At 45.7% G+C, this 16518-nt stretch overlaps 1 protein-coding gene across 2 annotated transcripts in view; it reads left to right on the forward strand.

Moving 5' to 3' along the window:
- NFIA (nuclear factor I A) overlaps positions 1–16110 on the forward strand; it is a 247803-nt gene extending 231693 nt beyond the window's left edge. For both annotated transcript variants that reach the window (XM_086617088.1, XM_086617089.1), the window contains 2 exons: positions 4926–4932; positions 15387–16110. In XM_086617088.1, coding sequence (XP_086473214.1) covers positions 4926–4932; positions 15387–15462 — 83 coding nt within the window. In that variant the 3' untranslated portion in view covers positions 15463–16110. The remainder of the gene's footprint in view (positions 1–4925; positions 4933–15386) is intronic.
- The last annotated feature ends 408 nt before the right edge of the window (positions 16111–16518 follow it).

Below are 16518 nucleotides of genomic sequence, written 5' to 3' on the forward strand. Positions count from 1 at the left end.
GCTCAGTGCACAGAGCCCATTTAATTGAGCTTTCATGCAGAGGGGTGGGATGAAATTTCGCTCTCAGATCAGTTCTTAAAAAGCAGCGGAGAAACAGTATCCCTCAAGAAGAAAGCACATATTGCACTACAAAGGTAAAGATTCATAGAAAACGTCCCAGTACCATCATGTGGCCTTATCTTCAAAGTGGGCTGGAGGCAATCGTCCAGAAGTGCCTGGGTTAGTCCTCAGCAGGGGGAAACCTTTTTCCTGTGCTTTTTCTTTCCTCCTTGCAGGTTCTGGTGAGCAATTCAGACTTTTTTTTTTTGTTTTTTTTTTTTTTTGAAACTAACACTAAGCATCCTATTTCCAATAGATACAGCACACAGTCATTTACAATGACATAGACGAATTTCCCAAACTAAGTAATTAAACTTACTGCATTCTTCCTCTCCTTAAAAGAAACAGGAAGCCTGTGTGTAAGGCACCCTTTCTGTGGGTTTTATGGCCATTACTTATGCTCCACAGTAGGGGAGAAGAGAGAGAAGAAGTAAGTGTGGGCCTGGTGGGAAGAGTTGCAAATGCAGAAATATGATGAATGAGCTGGAGAGATTTAATTTCTTACTAAATTCTCTACAAGCTGTGTAACCTTTCTTTAGCTAACAATTACTCTAAACGGCAATGATTTTCTGCGTTTTCATTGAAAAGTCTTCATAATAACAATGGCCTATGTTCTCCTTCTTGAAGAACTTCTGCCAAAAAACAATTTTCTTTTTTCCATTCAGCAGGAAACTTTCTTTTATTTTTATTTTTTCAATCTCATATTCCCGCTAACATGGATTTACAAGGCCTACCACTTACTGCATGGGGCTGGGAAGAAGTTTCCCCTCAGGCCAAATCATTTGGTCCATCTCCTTTATAGGGATTCTTGCATATTCCTCCCAAGAGGAGTGCAGCCACTGTCAGAGGCATAATACCAGACACAAGTGACCATTTAATCCGACAAAACGTGACAGTTCCTATATTCACAGGTACAGAGTACATGGAAGGAGACTCCCACGTTTGTTTTTTCAATGGGCAAGCAGCAGCTCTTGGTGCTGTTGTGGTGGGCACAGTGGAGAGGGGGTGCAGGTACTGACTTCGGTGTGGTGGGGGAGAGCATCACCAGATCTTTAATTCACTGGCCACGCTGGCGACACGATCAAATCAGAGCGGATGTGGATCCTCGCTGGACCACAGGGTCCTGTGACCAACTGGAGCATCATTAACGACTCCGGATGTCGTAAAGGCTTTGGAGATGCAGCATGGGCAGAGCACTTTCGTCCTGCAGAGCTGCACGTTTGTTAACGGTACACACGTGCACACGTGCACGCCCAGACATAACTCAGACAAACAAGTGTAAGGCCAGATTACAGTTATGTGCCTCGTACTGCTTCTACTTGACTCGGCGATTTCCCGGCCGCCCCACGCCCACCCCCAGCCCCCGTTGCAGATAATGCTGTATTGGATTAGTCTGCCTCGCTGCTGCATCAGGTCCCAGATCGATTTATTGACTCTGTCAGAGTGGCTAGTACAGTAATTGTTACAAGAGCAGCATAGAAAGCAAGAATGTGTCCACATGAAATATAAAAATGACGTTTTGTTCGTTCTTTCCTCTTTTGCCCTGTAGATCTTTATGTGTTTACACAGTGGAGAGCACTTTACTTAAGTTAATCAGCTCCTTCTACATTATTAATGTGACAGTTCGGGTGCTACGTGGCGGCAAACGTATCATTGAAAACATCGATCTCACGCTCACGGTGTGGACCTGAGCAGGTTTTGTATTCCTTCCCTTCCTCTGCCTGCTTTAGGGTACCATCAAATCCATTTCCCTGACTGACAATACGCCGTCAATACCATGGATTCAGAGAGGGGCAGAGAGGTGCACGTGAGGAAGAAAGGAGCGCGCGGAGGTTCAGCGTCGTATTCCGTAGGCTTGGGAAGGGGTTGTTGGAAGTTGGAAATCACAATAATTACGTGCCTGGCCTGATTCCTCATTTGTAAAGAGATTTTAAGAGCTGAAGTTTCCTAAGTGTTGAAGGTTTGCAGAGATGGCATGATGAGACCTTTTTAAAACGAGTGTAGATTGTATACCCTTAAAAAAAGACGTACTGACTTTTTACAAGGGTTTTGGAAGCGCCTTTGAAAGACATTTCAGGAAAGTTCAGCTTTCGCAGCTGATACCTATATGAGCTCCATAAATTCCACCCAGCCTGACAAACTCCAGTATGTGTCACATGTGACCTGGATGGAAAAGGTCAGCAGCTAAATTTATGGCTTTTGCATTTACTGGAACATTAAGATTTTTGCCAACTGCCATATATACTTTTTAACAATTCTGCAATCAAAGGATTAGGACCACAATCTACAATGAAGGTCAAAAATTAAAGGCCACAGTCCCTACATCCTTTCCAAGATAGACATTAAGCTACCTCTGTTCTAAGCATCACCTTTGCTTAATGGCCTTAACATGGAGGTCAAGGAATAAATAAGCTCCAGAGGTGAACACCTTGCAAAATAGACTATCTCGCTCTGAAATTAATACTAAATTCCATAAGAAGGGACCAAAAGATGAGAAGTCATTTCTTAACAGAGAAGGACTCTCCAGTTTGCAGATTCGTGTTCCCAAGAGACTGAGCATCACCTCCCCTAGTGCTGGGCTATCCGAGACAAATGTAACTGGCACACAGGGGAAGGATTGGGGCTTCAAAAGAAATACAGCAAAATGACTGCAATTTTGTTAAAACCTGTTCATATTTTAAATTTAACAAAAATGTTTCTTCTTGGTAAGGATTACTAGCAACGTGCCAAGTTGTAGCTTTCAAACTTCACCTGGTTTTAGTTCAGAACAACAAAAGGTATCATCTTGTTTTAGGCACTTGTTTTTATAGCATATTCTACTTGAACAGAGGCAGAACTGGGAAAGTATAATCCAAAACCAGAATACTTTAAAAAGAAAAAATCTAATATTAATAAATCAAGTGGCTAATATGAACATATCTTGTAGGCTTGACTATGTAGCCTTTAGTACTTTGGTTATTAAGACTCAATTTCGAAAAGAGTACTGACACTATAATCATAATATTTCAGGCATATTCACTTGCACGACCCAACTCTTACATCATCTATACAAATACTAATTATTGCACATGAAGAGATGCAGCTAAATACATTTTGGAAGCCAATGAAATGTAATTTTAATGACAAGATTGAGTAACAAATATCACTACTAATAAAATGCAGCCACCTTTGAGGCTGAACAGAATAATTTCTGCACTGCTTGGAGCAGTTTTATACAACTTCAGGTATGCTTTTGTGCTTTTGCTATAAATACATCTTTTTAAATATGACAACAGAAAAAGTATCTTTTTTAAAAAGGGGATAAAGTTAGGTATTAAATTTGTATGTGGAGTTGGGTGTTTTCATCCTTGCACGTGCTAAATAATGAGATCTGAGATTTGCGGAACACTTTTACACATTATGCTGCTTGTTTGGCTCTTCTCTTTTTTGAAGGACTTTCTTGCAGTCTTTTGAGTTAAAGATCGTATCTGTGAATCTACGATATTAGATCCAACTGTACATTCATTGAAGTCGATGAGAGTAGGAGATGGAAGCTTTGTTACTGGCAGGAGTTTGGTTTAGAAATATAGTAATATTTGTGTGTAATTATGCTTGTATTTTGCTTATAGCTATGCACAGTAGAATGAATCCAGTCTTTTTCAAATAAGATCAAGGTTAAAATTCACATTTTCTTTATGCAGAGGGCTTGCAGTGCATCATGTATCTCTAGACTTTTTATTTTGTGGCTGCAGGTATTATCTCTGAGTGACTCCAGAGCAATCTTCCTTGATGTAGAGATGAGTTTAGTTTTGGGGTTTTCCCAATTTACTGGTTTTGTAGGCTAAATCTGAAAGTATAGGCCAGGTTACGTTCTGTCTGGTTCATTCCCAGCAAGGGAGGCTCCACAGGGTCTTTAGAAACTCGTCGTCTTCCTAGCAGTAGTAACAAGGACAGAATTTGTCCCAGTAATGGTAACTGCTTTGTCAGTCCTGCTGACTTCGTGTGAGTCAAAACGGAGTTCAGGTTCTTCTTCTGGAGGCTCTTCAGGAATACGAGGAGTAAAAGCAGTAACATTTAGAAAAAAAGGGGGAAAAAAAAGAAAAAAGATGGGGGAGAGCTGTAATTCTCTGTACAATGGAGCAGCTTACTTACTGAGTACAAAGAGCCACTTCTCTACAGTCTATTTTCAGAGAAAAGCCTCACATTCAGTGACTCATGAAAGCGAAGAGGCACCTTTTGATTTTAAGTTCAAGGTTTACATAGTAATTTTGTCTGTTTTCTCTGTTACTATTAATTAAATTGAGATAGTTTAATTAGTATTACTAAATTGATCATTAGTAGTAACTCATTCTGCCTGCCATACTGCCAAATATGATGAAGCAGAAATAACTAAATGTTTAATTTCGTCTCACTTAATGACTTTACACTCCACCAGGACTTTCACTGGCATCTCACAATATGTGTGAAAATCGCTCCACACTAGGCCAAGACCCAACTCCCTTTAGCCAACCATGTCTAATACGTCCCTCCTCATCCAAAGGCAGATCACGGGCTGCCAAAGCTTTTCCCATTTCTCCGCCGGAGACCTGGCTACCTGCGAAGGCTGGGTGGCCTCTCCTCACCCCAGTCCCCCAGCTCCTGTATCGTCCCAACCACGGGACTCATCGGCCACTACGTCCCCCGCCATGACGGGTGTGATGAGAGAAGTCCCATCATGGATCCCCACGGCCACACACCACGGGGCCAAGCGCTGAGCAGGGCACGGTACACGGCCTTCTGCTTTTCTTAGAGCAGTTTGCTCAGTTTAGCAAAGGACAAAGCACCAGGAAAAACGGAGACATCAAAAGTTCTCGCGTTGGGAGGCTTTTTTTGTTCAGCTCAATGCCCTCTTGGCTTTGGCTTGCTTTTTTTAAGGGGAGATTTGCGGAGGGGAGTTCACTGTTGAATTGATTCATTATTCCTCCAGCTCACCATCTACTTTAACTCTAAGGTCAGTGTGGCAAGAACACGGAGTTGCCTCCGTGCCCCTATGCCTGCCCTGTTAACTTGGAGATCGTTTTTGGTCTCCTTGCCCAGTACACCTAGGACTCGCCAAAACCCCGATTCCTCTCCCTTTCTGCGCTCTCCAAACCCCAGCCTTTCTCTGCTCACTTCCGAAAACGTGCTGTGTCTCGGCCCCCTCGTCCAGAGTCCCCAGCTCCCATGCTGTCCCTCTGTGTCTGCACCTGCCCAGCATGTGCCCCACCAGCCCCCAGTTCCTGCTGCCCACAGCCCAGTTCCTTACCGACCCATCCTCCCCTATTTTTGCCTTTTTTATGAGGCTGTGCATGCTGCCTCTGCGATCCCAGCGGAACGGGGGGCTGCTCATTTGTCTTCACTGGGAGACCAGGCGCTCTCTTTGGGGGAGATTTCGGAGGGAGCATTCGCTCTCCCCTCCAACTCATGTTATTGCCTCCCCTCCCCTTCCCTTCCCTTGCTCCGTGTACTCCAAAGCACTCTCAGGGCAGTCAAGAAAAGCGGCTGAAAACTGCCTTTTGTACCCCAAAGTCTGCCGAGCAAAGAGCCGGAGGCTCCGCAGCAACGTGCCGGCAGAGCAGGGACCCTCGGCCCCATGGGTCCCTCCCGTAGCTCCCAGTGCTCCATTCTCCCCGCCGCACGGGACGGGGAAAGAGTCCTGGGGGCAAACCCCAAGAGGTGTGTGGTGTTGTGTGTGTTGTGTGTGGTGTGTGTGTGTGTGCTCGGGCTCCGTGTCTCGCTGCAAACGGAGCTCGGGAGGCCCAGACAAGGGGTTGATTTTCTTTGGATGACTTTCCCCGATTGTCTAAAGTAATAAAAGTAAAGCAACTTTGGGGGGGAAAACGGTGGTTGCGGGGAGATTGTTTTTGCAGTCCTGGTGCAGGCGAAACTCCTGAGGCTTCAGGGGAGTTTTCGCTCGCCTGGGGACTGCAGGAACTGGCTTAAATTGAATAAAACTGGAAGTACAGTACAGGGGACCCGGGTAAGAAGGAGTTTCTGCAAAAGCAACAAAACCGGAGAGCACAATGAAGAATAGAGCGGGGTACGCCGCGGTGAAAGTATGTACTGGGTTATTATAACAACCGTGCCTCCAGAGATAATTATGTCCCTTTAAAAAGTAATACTTTAACTGTGGAGCTAATATAGAGACAATTAAGACGATATTGTTCTCCGCATTTCCCTCCTCTCCACCCCCCCCCCCTTCTCTGCAGAGTAGCTCTGTGGAAACTTTTTAATGCTGCAGCTTGAAACTTGGGCCTCTGGGTCGAAAATGCCTGAGAAAGCACTGCGGGCTCTAAACTGTCTAAAACATTCCTTCGGCGGGCCCTGGAACAGGGCGCGCTGGCGCAGGCCGAAGTTCAGAGGGGATCACATGTAAATGAGGCGGGCTGCAGGACTCCCGAGGAGCGTTTGATTTCGCTTAAACCTGAACTTGAACTTGCAAACGCGCTGCCGCAGCCCGGGACGGGCAGACCGCGACGGCGAGGGGCCGGGAACCCACCGATGGGGCTTGGGCGGGGGGGGGAGGGTCCCCGTTCACCCACCGCCTTTGTGCCACGTCCAGGGGCGCGGGGAAGTGGAGGACAAGGCGGGTGCGGTAGTTTCGGGAGCCGTTCCCCAAGGGGCTCACTTTTTCCCCAGCAAAACGCTGGAAAGTCGCCCCCCCCGCAGCAGCCATCCCAGTTTCCACGGGAGTTCCCGGCGCGAAGTTTTAAGTGAATCTAAGTCCCAATGCAGGCTTTATTTTCCTATTTTTTTATTTTTATTTCATAAAGGGAAAGAAATAAGTGAGATTTAACGTAAGAAAATATTAAGCGTTGCGCTCTTTAGCAAATTTAACTGCGCTTCCAGCAGAGGAAAATACAAGGCTGTCTAAAAAGCGAGGCATAAAGTGCAGGATTTCGGAACTCCTTCGCAGCGTATTTACTTTTAAATCGCAGCAGTAACTGCGAACCACGAGGTGGGTTTTTAAAGTGGTCTGTTTGCTTCTTTGGTAAAACACGTACTGCTGTTTTCTTTTTCCCTTGGAAACGGCGATGCACGAGCAGGGGAGCAAGAGAGGTGCCGATGCCGGTGAGCGTCGCCCAGGTGTGGTGGCAGAGGTGGCTGCTGGCCGGGGCCAACGGGCAAGGGGCAGCTTCCGCCCCCCCGCAGCTGTACTTGGCTGCCGGGTCACATTTTGGTCATTTCTGATTACTCTCGAACAATTTTGGCTATGTTTATAGCAAAACTTTGAAAGGATGAATGGGCGAAAAAAATTCTTTTTGGCAGTAACTCAGGAAATATCTTACAAAGATGTCCTTTCTGGAGCAAGATACTATTTCAGGGTTTGTGTTAGGATCATTTTTATTCTGTGACAGCGCATAAAGAGACCGGGACAGAGCAATGAGGTCTGCATAGCTAAAATCCCTTCTGTGTGTGTGAGGTTATATAGTTTATCAAGGCAGAAACCACCACGGGCTTTGAAAAGTAAACAGCTGGCTTGGGTCTGTGTGCTGCGCTGCAGAGTTGTCTGCCGGATTTAAATGGGTAGCCGGCGATTTTTGGAGTGGGGCAAATATACGTAGTTTTTCTTTTCAACATGTCAAAAGGTTTTTGCAGTCATTTGTTTTCTTAGTTCCTTTATTTGTTGCGATCGTCCTTTCATTTTCATTTGGTTTATTTTGCTTTTACAAACGTCTTCGCTGCCATCAGCAGTCTACAAATCAAAAAAAAAAAAAAAAAAAAGGTTTCTATCCCAGTCAGAAAACCTTATGGCAGCGACAAATATCAGAGAAAGCCATCGTCTCTCTCAAAGATTTCATCTCGCCATCCACTTAATCCGCTTGCTGTACCTCAGATCTCAAGTAACTTTCATACTGTGGGCTCACTTTAATGGATAGAATCTATTTTTCATGAAAAAAGCAGGAAATAAGCTGTCTTTCGTACAAAGATTTACAAAATGTAATCATTGTTGAAATATTCTCTTTGACCTGCCTTGTCCGCAGGGGTGTCTGGCTCCCAATACCCCCGTTTCTTTAGAACACCCTTACAAGTTCTTCTGGTAGATCAGTACACTGGTGGTTCTGGTCTTTGATGTCTTGAATGAATGAAAGAAAAGCATAATAAAAGAGAGCTGTTGATCAAGCATAAAATACTCTTTAAGCTGACAGAATGGCAGAGTTAACACATTCTAAGCTGCTTTTAGGTTTTCCTTTTTTCCTCACATTTTCCTGTGCTTTGTGTACAGTGGGGGTTTTTATTTTTTGAAAAGTCTCTGATCTATGTAGTATGCCGTCCTCTAACAAAAACCAAAATGGGGATTGTTTCTCTCTCTTTCCTCCCTTTCTTTTTTTCTCCCTCTCTTTCACTTCACTATCTTTTTTTTTTAAACAGCAAGGTTTAGCGTTACTGCAGTTAGCTTCCAGCATGCCACGCAAAGTTTAGCAGTTATTTTGCAGATTGCAAAGTCAGTTTACTAACAGATAAATGAGCTCGTTCACTTAACTATTTAGAAAACCAGAGGAAAACTGTAACTCGCAAAAATGTTACAGTAAATGTAAAGTACTTCCAAAGTAAAAGGAAGACCCTCTGTCTAAAAGCAAAAACTGTAGATGGAAAGCCCGATGTAAAAATGACCTCATTGTGAGAGAACTTTCTTTTTAGAGTTAGAGAAAAGGGAAAGTTTTCTTCCTGTAGATCTAATTTAGATCTTAAGTTCCCATACATTATTTATCCATCATATTCAAAGTGCCAGGCTGCCCTGCTTGCTGGATTACATTTCAAAACATTTGCCATTGATAAGTCTTTGCTGTATTATATTCAGGCTAAATGCGAATATGTCATAGCGCAGTCAATCTTTAATCCACCGAGCTTCAGGTTCGGGTGGCAGGGGGTCCGGCGCTCAGAGCATTGCTTTATGCTTAAGAAACATCTGGGGCCAGCTGGGACACTTTACTGGAACATTCAGATGTCTGGAACAACAGCGGGAGTTACTGTATGAGTGTGTTTTCCTAGGTTTGGGAGGGTTTGGGTGACTTAGTTAAAAACACTGGCTGTTCCCAACTGAGGTTTGAACCCAAGCAGAAATCTTGCCTGAAGTGAGTTTGTTGGTCCCAGGAGAGAAGTGGTTTGGACTACTATACATTTTAATAGTCAGCAGGCAGAAGTCCATATTACAAAATTATTGCATGTAATTTAATGCAGTTTGCCACAATTGGCGTTCCTCGCAAAAGCTATTGGATGCAGAGCTACTGTACACATCGCCTGGAGACTTGTGTCCCTCCCGGGACGGGTTTTATCTTCCTCGAGACAGTGTAAATGTGCTCCTAGTGGGGCGTGTGACTCTCCCGGGTGTGGATGTTGGACAACCAGAAGATTCACTCACTGTTTTATGTCCCTTTGGGGATGACCAACATGCTACTTACGTCCCTTTTGGTATTTCATTTGGGAAAATATAATTACTAAATAATTAATCCCAGCTCTAAGAAACAACTTCCATAGGCACAAAGGTGACCTTGTCTTAATATTCACCTTTCGGTTTACGCAGTAGGATCAAATTCATGCCTGGAGAAAACTCTGGAGAAACCAAGAGAAAAGTGGGACGAATTCAGACATGGGGTAAACCAAAGGCAGTTGCTTTATCTGCAGGAGCCCTCCAGCCAGTCGCACCAGAAGCCGAATTGCCACTGCCTTCGCTCGCCCTGGCAAGCCCTATAGAAATGGCATCAAAGTCCCAGTTTTGGCCCCTTTGCTTTCAAACAACCCACCGTGGGGCAATGCCTTCCCGGGACCTCTCCACGGTGACGTCTAAAGGACCAGTTTGCTGCCTAGCTGTTTACATTCTCACTTTATCTCTGCAACCACAAGGACTCGTTACCCCGATTCGCCTTCCCGGGGTTCATGGTTTTCATTGCCATCAAAAGTTCCTGAGATGACCCAATTGTCGTCCCCAAAAAAAAACCAGCTGAACTGATGCGCTGCGATGAATCCTCACAGGTGCCCGACGGTGATGGCTCAGGTTCAGCTCGGCTGCTCAGACAGCCGCTCTGCCAGCGAGCTCTAAAGCAGCAAGTCGTGGGTTTTTTATTTAGGCTCTTATCAAAGGTGGATTTTCCCGCCCGGGGCCCGTTGCAGCAGCAACTTCCTGCAGCGCAGCAGCGTGCCCGGGGCAGCAACGGCCGCAGCAGCGTGCCAGCCGCCTTTGAAGTCCCGATGGCACCGACCTGTCCCGCCGCCGGGCAGCCAAACCGGGCCGAGACCTGACAAAAATGGCTAGTGCAGACCAGGTCTTGGCCCTGAGCGGAGGAGGTGAAGCAAAGGCTCCCATGTGCGGAGTTTGTCAGAGTTTCAAAACGTGTGAATGTCCTTAAATAACCTACATCGCCCGGAGAAATAAGCAACTGTCCACACCCAGTTCTGGATTCCACATTAACAACCTCCTTCCGCAGCGTTAAACTTTGCCTTGAGGACTTTGTTTAACTTTTTAATTCGAAAAAACAGATAGGGCCGCTTTACAACCCCGGCTTTTTGTGCGAGCTGAAAGGGTCTCATTGTTAGGGCAGGAGATGTGCAGGTAGGAGGAAATTTAACAAGTTCGCATTTGATCATCTTTCTGGTTTAAACACGTGAGTGGCGGTGAGGCTCGGGAGCCGGGGGTGAGACACGTCGCGCAGGAAGGCTAGTTTGAGATGGTCTCCATAAACAACCAGCCCGTTTCTGGGGCTCCTGACGCAGGCAGAAACTACCGGAGTCAACGAGGCACTTTCAGCTTTTTTCCTTTCAAATACCTGAATCGTGGAGCGTTCCCTTGCTGTTCTTCCCATACAAAGGATCCGATTGTCAGGAGTGGCTTGAGGATTTTTGTGTGTCCCTGCTATCTCCAGAAGAGCAAAAGAACCAAACAGACTTGCACTATCAAAGAAACGTAATTGCCGTTTCAGACTTCCTGTTTAGGATTCAGTCAAGTAGATATTGTTTATGGTTCATAAAACCTTACTACTGTGAGGATTCTCAGATACTGGCAGCGCCGAGTTTCAACTTTCATGGTGCTGTAAATTAGGGGGGGGAAAAAAAAAGTGTGATAATACTCCTCCGAGAACAGTAAAATAGAGCTCTGCAATGGTTAAATGGAATTTTATAAGCACATTCGGTGTGGAACTGTTTTGCATTACATGAGTTGAATACCTTAGAGATGACACACATCTGCAGGCACTTTATTAAATCCTTAGTCAGCACTTTTCAACCTGATGAGATTACTTCTTCATTTGACTGGAGAAAGGGAAGCGAAGATCTCGTACCGGACTGCGGAATTCTTTCTGATGTTTCACCTTGAGCACCGGGGAAGGACGGGGAGATGCTCGACAGGACAATACAGACCCGTAGTGGCACGGACAACTGAGTGGCAGTAATTCTACTGAGTAGGACCTTTAGCTCTGGTGGATTCATTTAGCTCTAAACTCGCCAGGAGAACAGTACTGCAAAGTAAATAGAGGGGAAATAAAATACTGGCTCTTTTATAAAAACGCACGGAGATAATATCATCCTGACCGTATTGTGATAGCGCGCATGGTTTAAATGGAGATTTTAAATTAAGAAAGGCAATATGCCGCTCTCCGTCGGGGCGCAGTCGGATAGGTTACAGAATGTGAAGGGATGAGACGGGTAAGGTGGTTAGATGTGAGAGCACAGCCTGCACCACGTTGAGCAGCGCCCTGAAGGAAGGCAAAAAATACTTCAGCCATCCAAACGTAGGGACTGGGGCTTCTTTTTCCCCCTCCAAGCCCCCTAATCATGCAAAAAAAACCTTGACAGATCCCAACTACCGGGGCTACGAATGCTTAATATGCTTCCTAGACGTTTTCATTCGACGCGCAGAGGTCTCCTCTCCCCTCGCAGAGAAGTTTCACAGGTGCTTCAGAAGGACAATGGTGCTCTTCAGACCTAATCCGAGAAGACTTAGACGTGTATAGGAGGCTTGAGGGGGATATGAGATCTTAATATTAAAATGATTAGTAGAAAAGGAGGATCATTCTGTGTGCGCCTCTCAGCTGTAAGACGCTCTAAATTAAAACGGTGTCCTGAGAGCGGTGCTGCTGGGATCGGGTGGGTAAATGCGCTCTCTGTCTCGCTCTTCTGCTGCCTCAGCCCATAAAGCATCTCATCCAAGTGGGTTGCAGGAAGAGGCGAAGCGGGACGCAGCTGTTTGCGAGGTGCTCGCAGTTCGGATCCCGTAAACGCAGCTTTTCAGTAAAGGCGATCTGGAGCCCCGGCACAAAAGTTTAAAAAGTAGCCGTGCGGTTTGGGTCGATCCTGTAAGGGTTAATTAAGTTTTTCATCGGTATTAAGGCCGAGCAGTGTCTGCAGGAGTCATATTGACACCCTAGTGCATGGTAACTCTACTCCTTATTGACATGTTGCTAGTCAGGAGCACAATAGCACTCTGTGTCTGCAAATCATTGCTAAAATCATCTCAAGGAAAAAAAAAAAAAGTTTGAAAGCCCAGCGCTAGACAAAGGCCCCAGAGCTGCACTGCGCCGCTAAAACTCCGGAGTCAGCAACTTCTATTGATTAAAAACTAACCTTTAAAGTAACTCGCAGAGTGTGTGGTTAGCATTTAAATTTAAACATGTCATGAGTTGATTTGTGTTACTGAATACCAACTCAGAAGGAGTTACATTCACATCAGATTTTTTTTTTTTCTAATTCCCTTAAGCAGCTAAAGTATTTCATGAAATGTCAATAGGGCAGGGGAGAAAAAAAAGGTGTTTTGGAGGGAGGGGACTCGCGCCCAGCCTCGCCGTTTCTTTTCCCATGCAAATAGTCACCCCAAAAGAAAAGTGTGGGGAGCGACGCACAATAATTAGACCTTTGTCTAACTTTCCCAAGTGCCAGAGAAGACAGATTAATTAAATATACAACAGTGTTGGTTTTTGGAGTGGGGGTCTCTCTTGCTGTGGAGGTCATAAATTAGGCAGAATAAATACTTCAATGTGTTTGCAGCGGGGCTGCTACGTCAGAGCGGCTGGCGGGCGGTGGGAGGGCGCAGCGCGGCTCTTGCTAATGATAGTCACGTCTGGGGCTGTCTGGTTGCCCCTAGCAACGAGACATGATGTAACACCAGGATGAACTTGAACTTGGGGGACTTGAAAAGGGAACAATAGACCAGAGCAATCAATAAAGCCTATTTCAGTGAAGGATTACAGAGCCGCTCTGGGGTAACCTTGTCTGCGAGGCGCGGGCTGAATAGCGAGATGCGTGAAGGAGCGCGGTGCGGCGGGGGGACGGACCGACGGACGGACCGACGGACGGACGGACGGACGGAGCGGCGGCGCGCAGCCCCTGCCGGCCGGCCCGGGGGGGAGCGCGGCCGCCTCGCCGGCCCCCTCCGTGCTCAGCCCCACCTCCGCCGCTCGCTCGCTTTTTTTTTTTTTTGCCTTTTTTTTTTTTCCCCTGCTTTTTCTTGGGGGGAAAAAAAAATAAAAAACCCACGCTTCGAAGCGAAAGAGGAGTGGCGAGGCCCGAGCAGCTCCGGCCCGCCGGGCCATGTGCCGGGCCAGCGGGCGAGGGGAGCCAATTGCACATCTGCGATATGGATTTGAAGCGGCGGCTCGGAATTTTTAACCCCTCTCCTCCCTGCTGGGGACTTCCACGCTTCCCAGCCCATCCAAAGGCTCTCCCGCTCGAACGACAAGCGTAAGGGACGACCCTGCGAAGTTCGGAAGAGTTTGTGGCCGGCGGTGGTCGGAGATGCCTCCGACATGGCCCGCGCCCACCTAAAATCGATAGGGCCCCGCAATCAGGGAGGGGAACGGGACTTGGCGCCGCTTCGCAAATCCTGCCAGAACTTTTCTCTGTTTGTGAACTTTCCATATGAGAGCTATTTCGTTTAATTGCAGCCTGCGTTAACGTCTAAATATAAAATCCGTAGGCAATAGATGGAGCCGATAGGGGACCGGTGTGTTTGTATTCGGAAGGGTGAGCGGAGGAAGAGTTCGTTAATGAGGTGTATGGAAGTAGGACAACTTCTTGATCGTGCTGTTTTATTTCACCGGTTCCTGCCTCCACGGCGAGATCACATAATCTCCGAGTCCACATGAAACTTCCTTCAGAGCCTCCTGTAAATGTTCGTAAATCCTCCCCGGGTGGGTCGTGCTCTCAATCCCGTCAGACGCCGAAAAGGAACGGAGGAAAAAGTTGGTAGAACTTGTCGTCAGTTTATACATGCACACGTATGCACCTCGTATATTAGGGGCGCCCACGTCGAAACGTGGGGTATCAGCGACAGCTCTGTAATACCTGACTCTTTCTTCTGGTATGACTTTACTTGGAGCCAATAGTTGCCGCTTGTTGGTGTATTCCCACAGCAATATGTCATGGCCAAGTAGCATCCCCCTGCGCGTACAATCCCAGGGCCTAACACTGCTCTTATTCATCCCGGGTTCAGGTTGGTCTGACCTCGCCGGGGCCGAGCCGGGTCTCCCCGGTGCGGTGGCACTTGCCCCAACTCCAGCAGAGCCCGCTCCAGCTTTCCGCGGTGTTTATTTCCTACGGAGGAGCGAAATTGCTCTCTGCGCCCCAGGCATCTGCGCGGTTGGGTTAAGGACAGTATTGTTGCGGAACTGCAATCCCAGGGAATTCCCTCCCTTTGAGGGGAAGGAAAAAAATTTTAAAAAAAAAAAAAGACACGTTTTCCCAAAGAAAAGCTATTAGCTGAGGTCCACATTTTGTTTAGAAACACAAGTATGGCCAGAGATACGGGACTTTCTCGCTGATCCACTGTCCCCCAGATTTGCTTTATCCTGGCTTTTCTCTAGCGATCCACATTTCTCCTAAGAAAACAGCCCTGTTGTTGAATTTCTGTGCATCTGTTCCAGTGAGGACAGTTGAAGCAGGGCAGTATAAAGCAACAGATGCTTATGCTGGCACATGCCTAAATACCCAAGAAAACCCCGACTGCAGGGTGATAAATGGCACAGAGAGGCGAATGTGTATCGCCTTTTCAGGGGATTAGACAAAAGTGAACTGGAGGGATCTTCGAGCCATAATCTATTAAAAAGATTGATAACTCGTAACGTGACGCGACCCCCACGTTCGTCTGTAGCTATGTCCAGCAACTGTCGGCGCAAAAAAAAAAAAAAAAAAAGTATTGATTTGTACAGTATTTTTAATTAAGCTTTGTAATTAGGTCGATTCGTCACGGTCTCAATTAGCCCCTCTCTTGGTGGAGGAGGCTGGCAGCGATGCCCGGAGCCCTTTGGGGAGCAGCTGAGAGCGGGCGACGGGACTGACGCTTCTCCTCTCTTCTTTTGCAGTCCTGGTACTGGGATAAAAGTCTCCGCTTCCCACCACCCACCGGACAGACCACCAGACCCCTTCCCACCTCTGTAACACGGAAGCAGCAGCAACGCAGCGCAGCGACTTCACATCGGCGGAAGGGGAGGCGAGCAGACACGACAGCAAACTAGTACATGGAAATGGCAACGTTATGGTTGAATGGCAAAGGCCGTAACTTTTTTCGAGATTTTAATTTTTTTTTTTTTTTTTTTTTTTTTTTTTTAGACAACTTAGGACTGTTGTAATTCTCATATGGTGCTGGAAATGGTTGGGCTTCATAACTTTTGAAGTGTTCATTGGTAGTGTAAGCGTTAGGTGACACTGAGTAGAACTAGCCTCTGCTGCTGCTTACCAACTCGCTGTTGTAACACACTTTCCATATGGAGCCTAACTGTTTTACAGTATCCTCATCGATTTTTCCCATACAGGTGTGAGACTTCTTGAGAAATCATGAAACACACTTAAACTATAACTTTTGTAGTAGCTGAATTCTGCAATATATAACTTACCGGACAGACATAGAGCATGTTTTTCTGTAACATATCGGGAAAAAAAGAAAAAAATCGCAGTTTTCTTTTTTTTTTTTTTTCTGTTGGGGTTGTTTTTTTTTTTTACAGTCGGCACTTAGATACGTAACATGAACCATAAGAGCATTGTCAACAATTTTTTTTTTTCCACTCGATTGCAGAGCGATTTAAAACATCAAACTACTACTATTCACTAAAAAAAAAAAAGAAAAAAAAAGAAAAAAAGTTTGAAATGCTGCACTTACATTTAAAAAAAAACATTTTTCAACAATTTTCAACAATTACACAAAAATTCACGCAGAAATGGGGAAGTTGGTCTGTTTTTGACAGAAACTGACAGGAATCAATCAAAACAATCGAATTTTGAATTGAGTAAAGTGCAATTTCATTGGATAGCTAAATATCTTTGTAAGATAGAGATTGTTGAAAATTCTATTTTTGTTTTCCAAGTCCTTCCACCCCAGGACTCTAAATTATTGGGGTAAAAACAGCCTTGCAAGAAAAAGGGGAGCTATTTTTGCTTTTTATGTTTTTTATTGTTGAACTTGTATCCCTTTAAAACTGAAGGAAAATTAAAAAAAAA

This window comes from Tauraco erythrolophus, chromosome 10, assembly GCF_009769465.1.
Source record: "Tauraco erythrolophus isolate bTauEry1 chromosome 10, bTauEry1.pri, whole genome shotgun sequence".
Classification (NCBI taxonomy): domain Eukaryota; kingdom Metazoa; phylum Chordata; class Aves; order Musophagiformes; family Musophagidae; genus Tauraco; species Tauraco erythrolophus.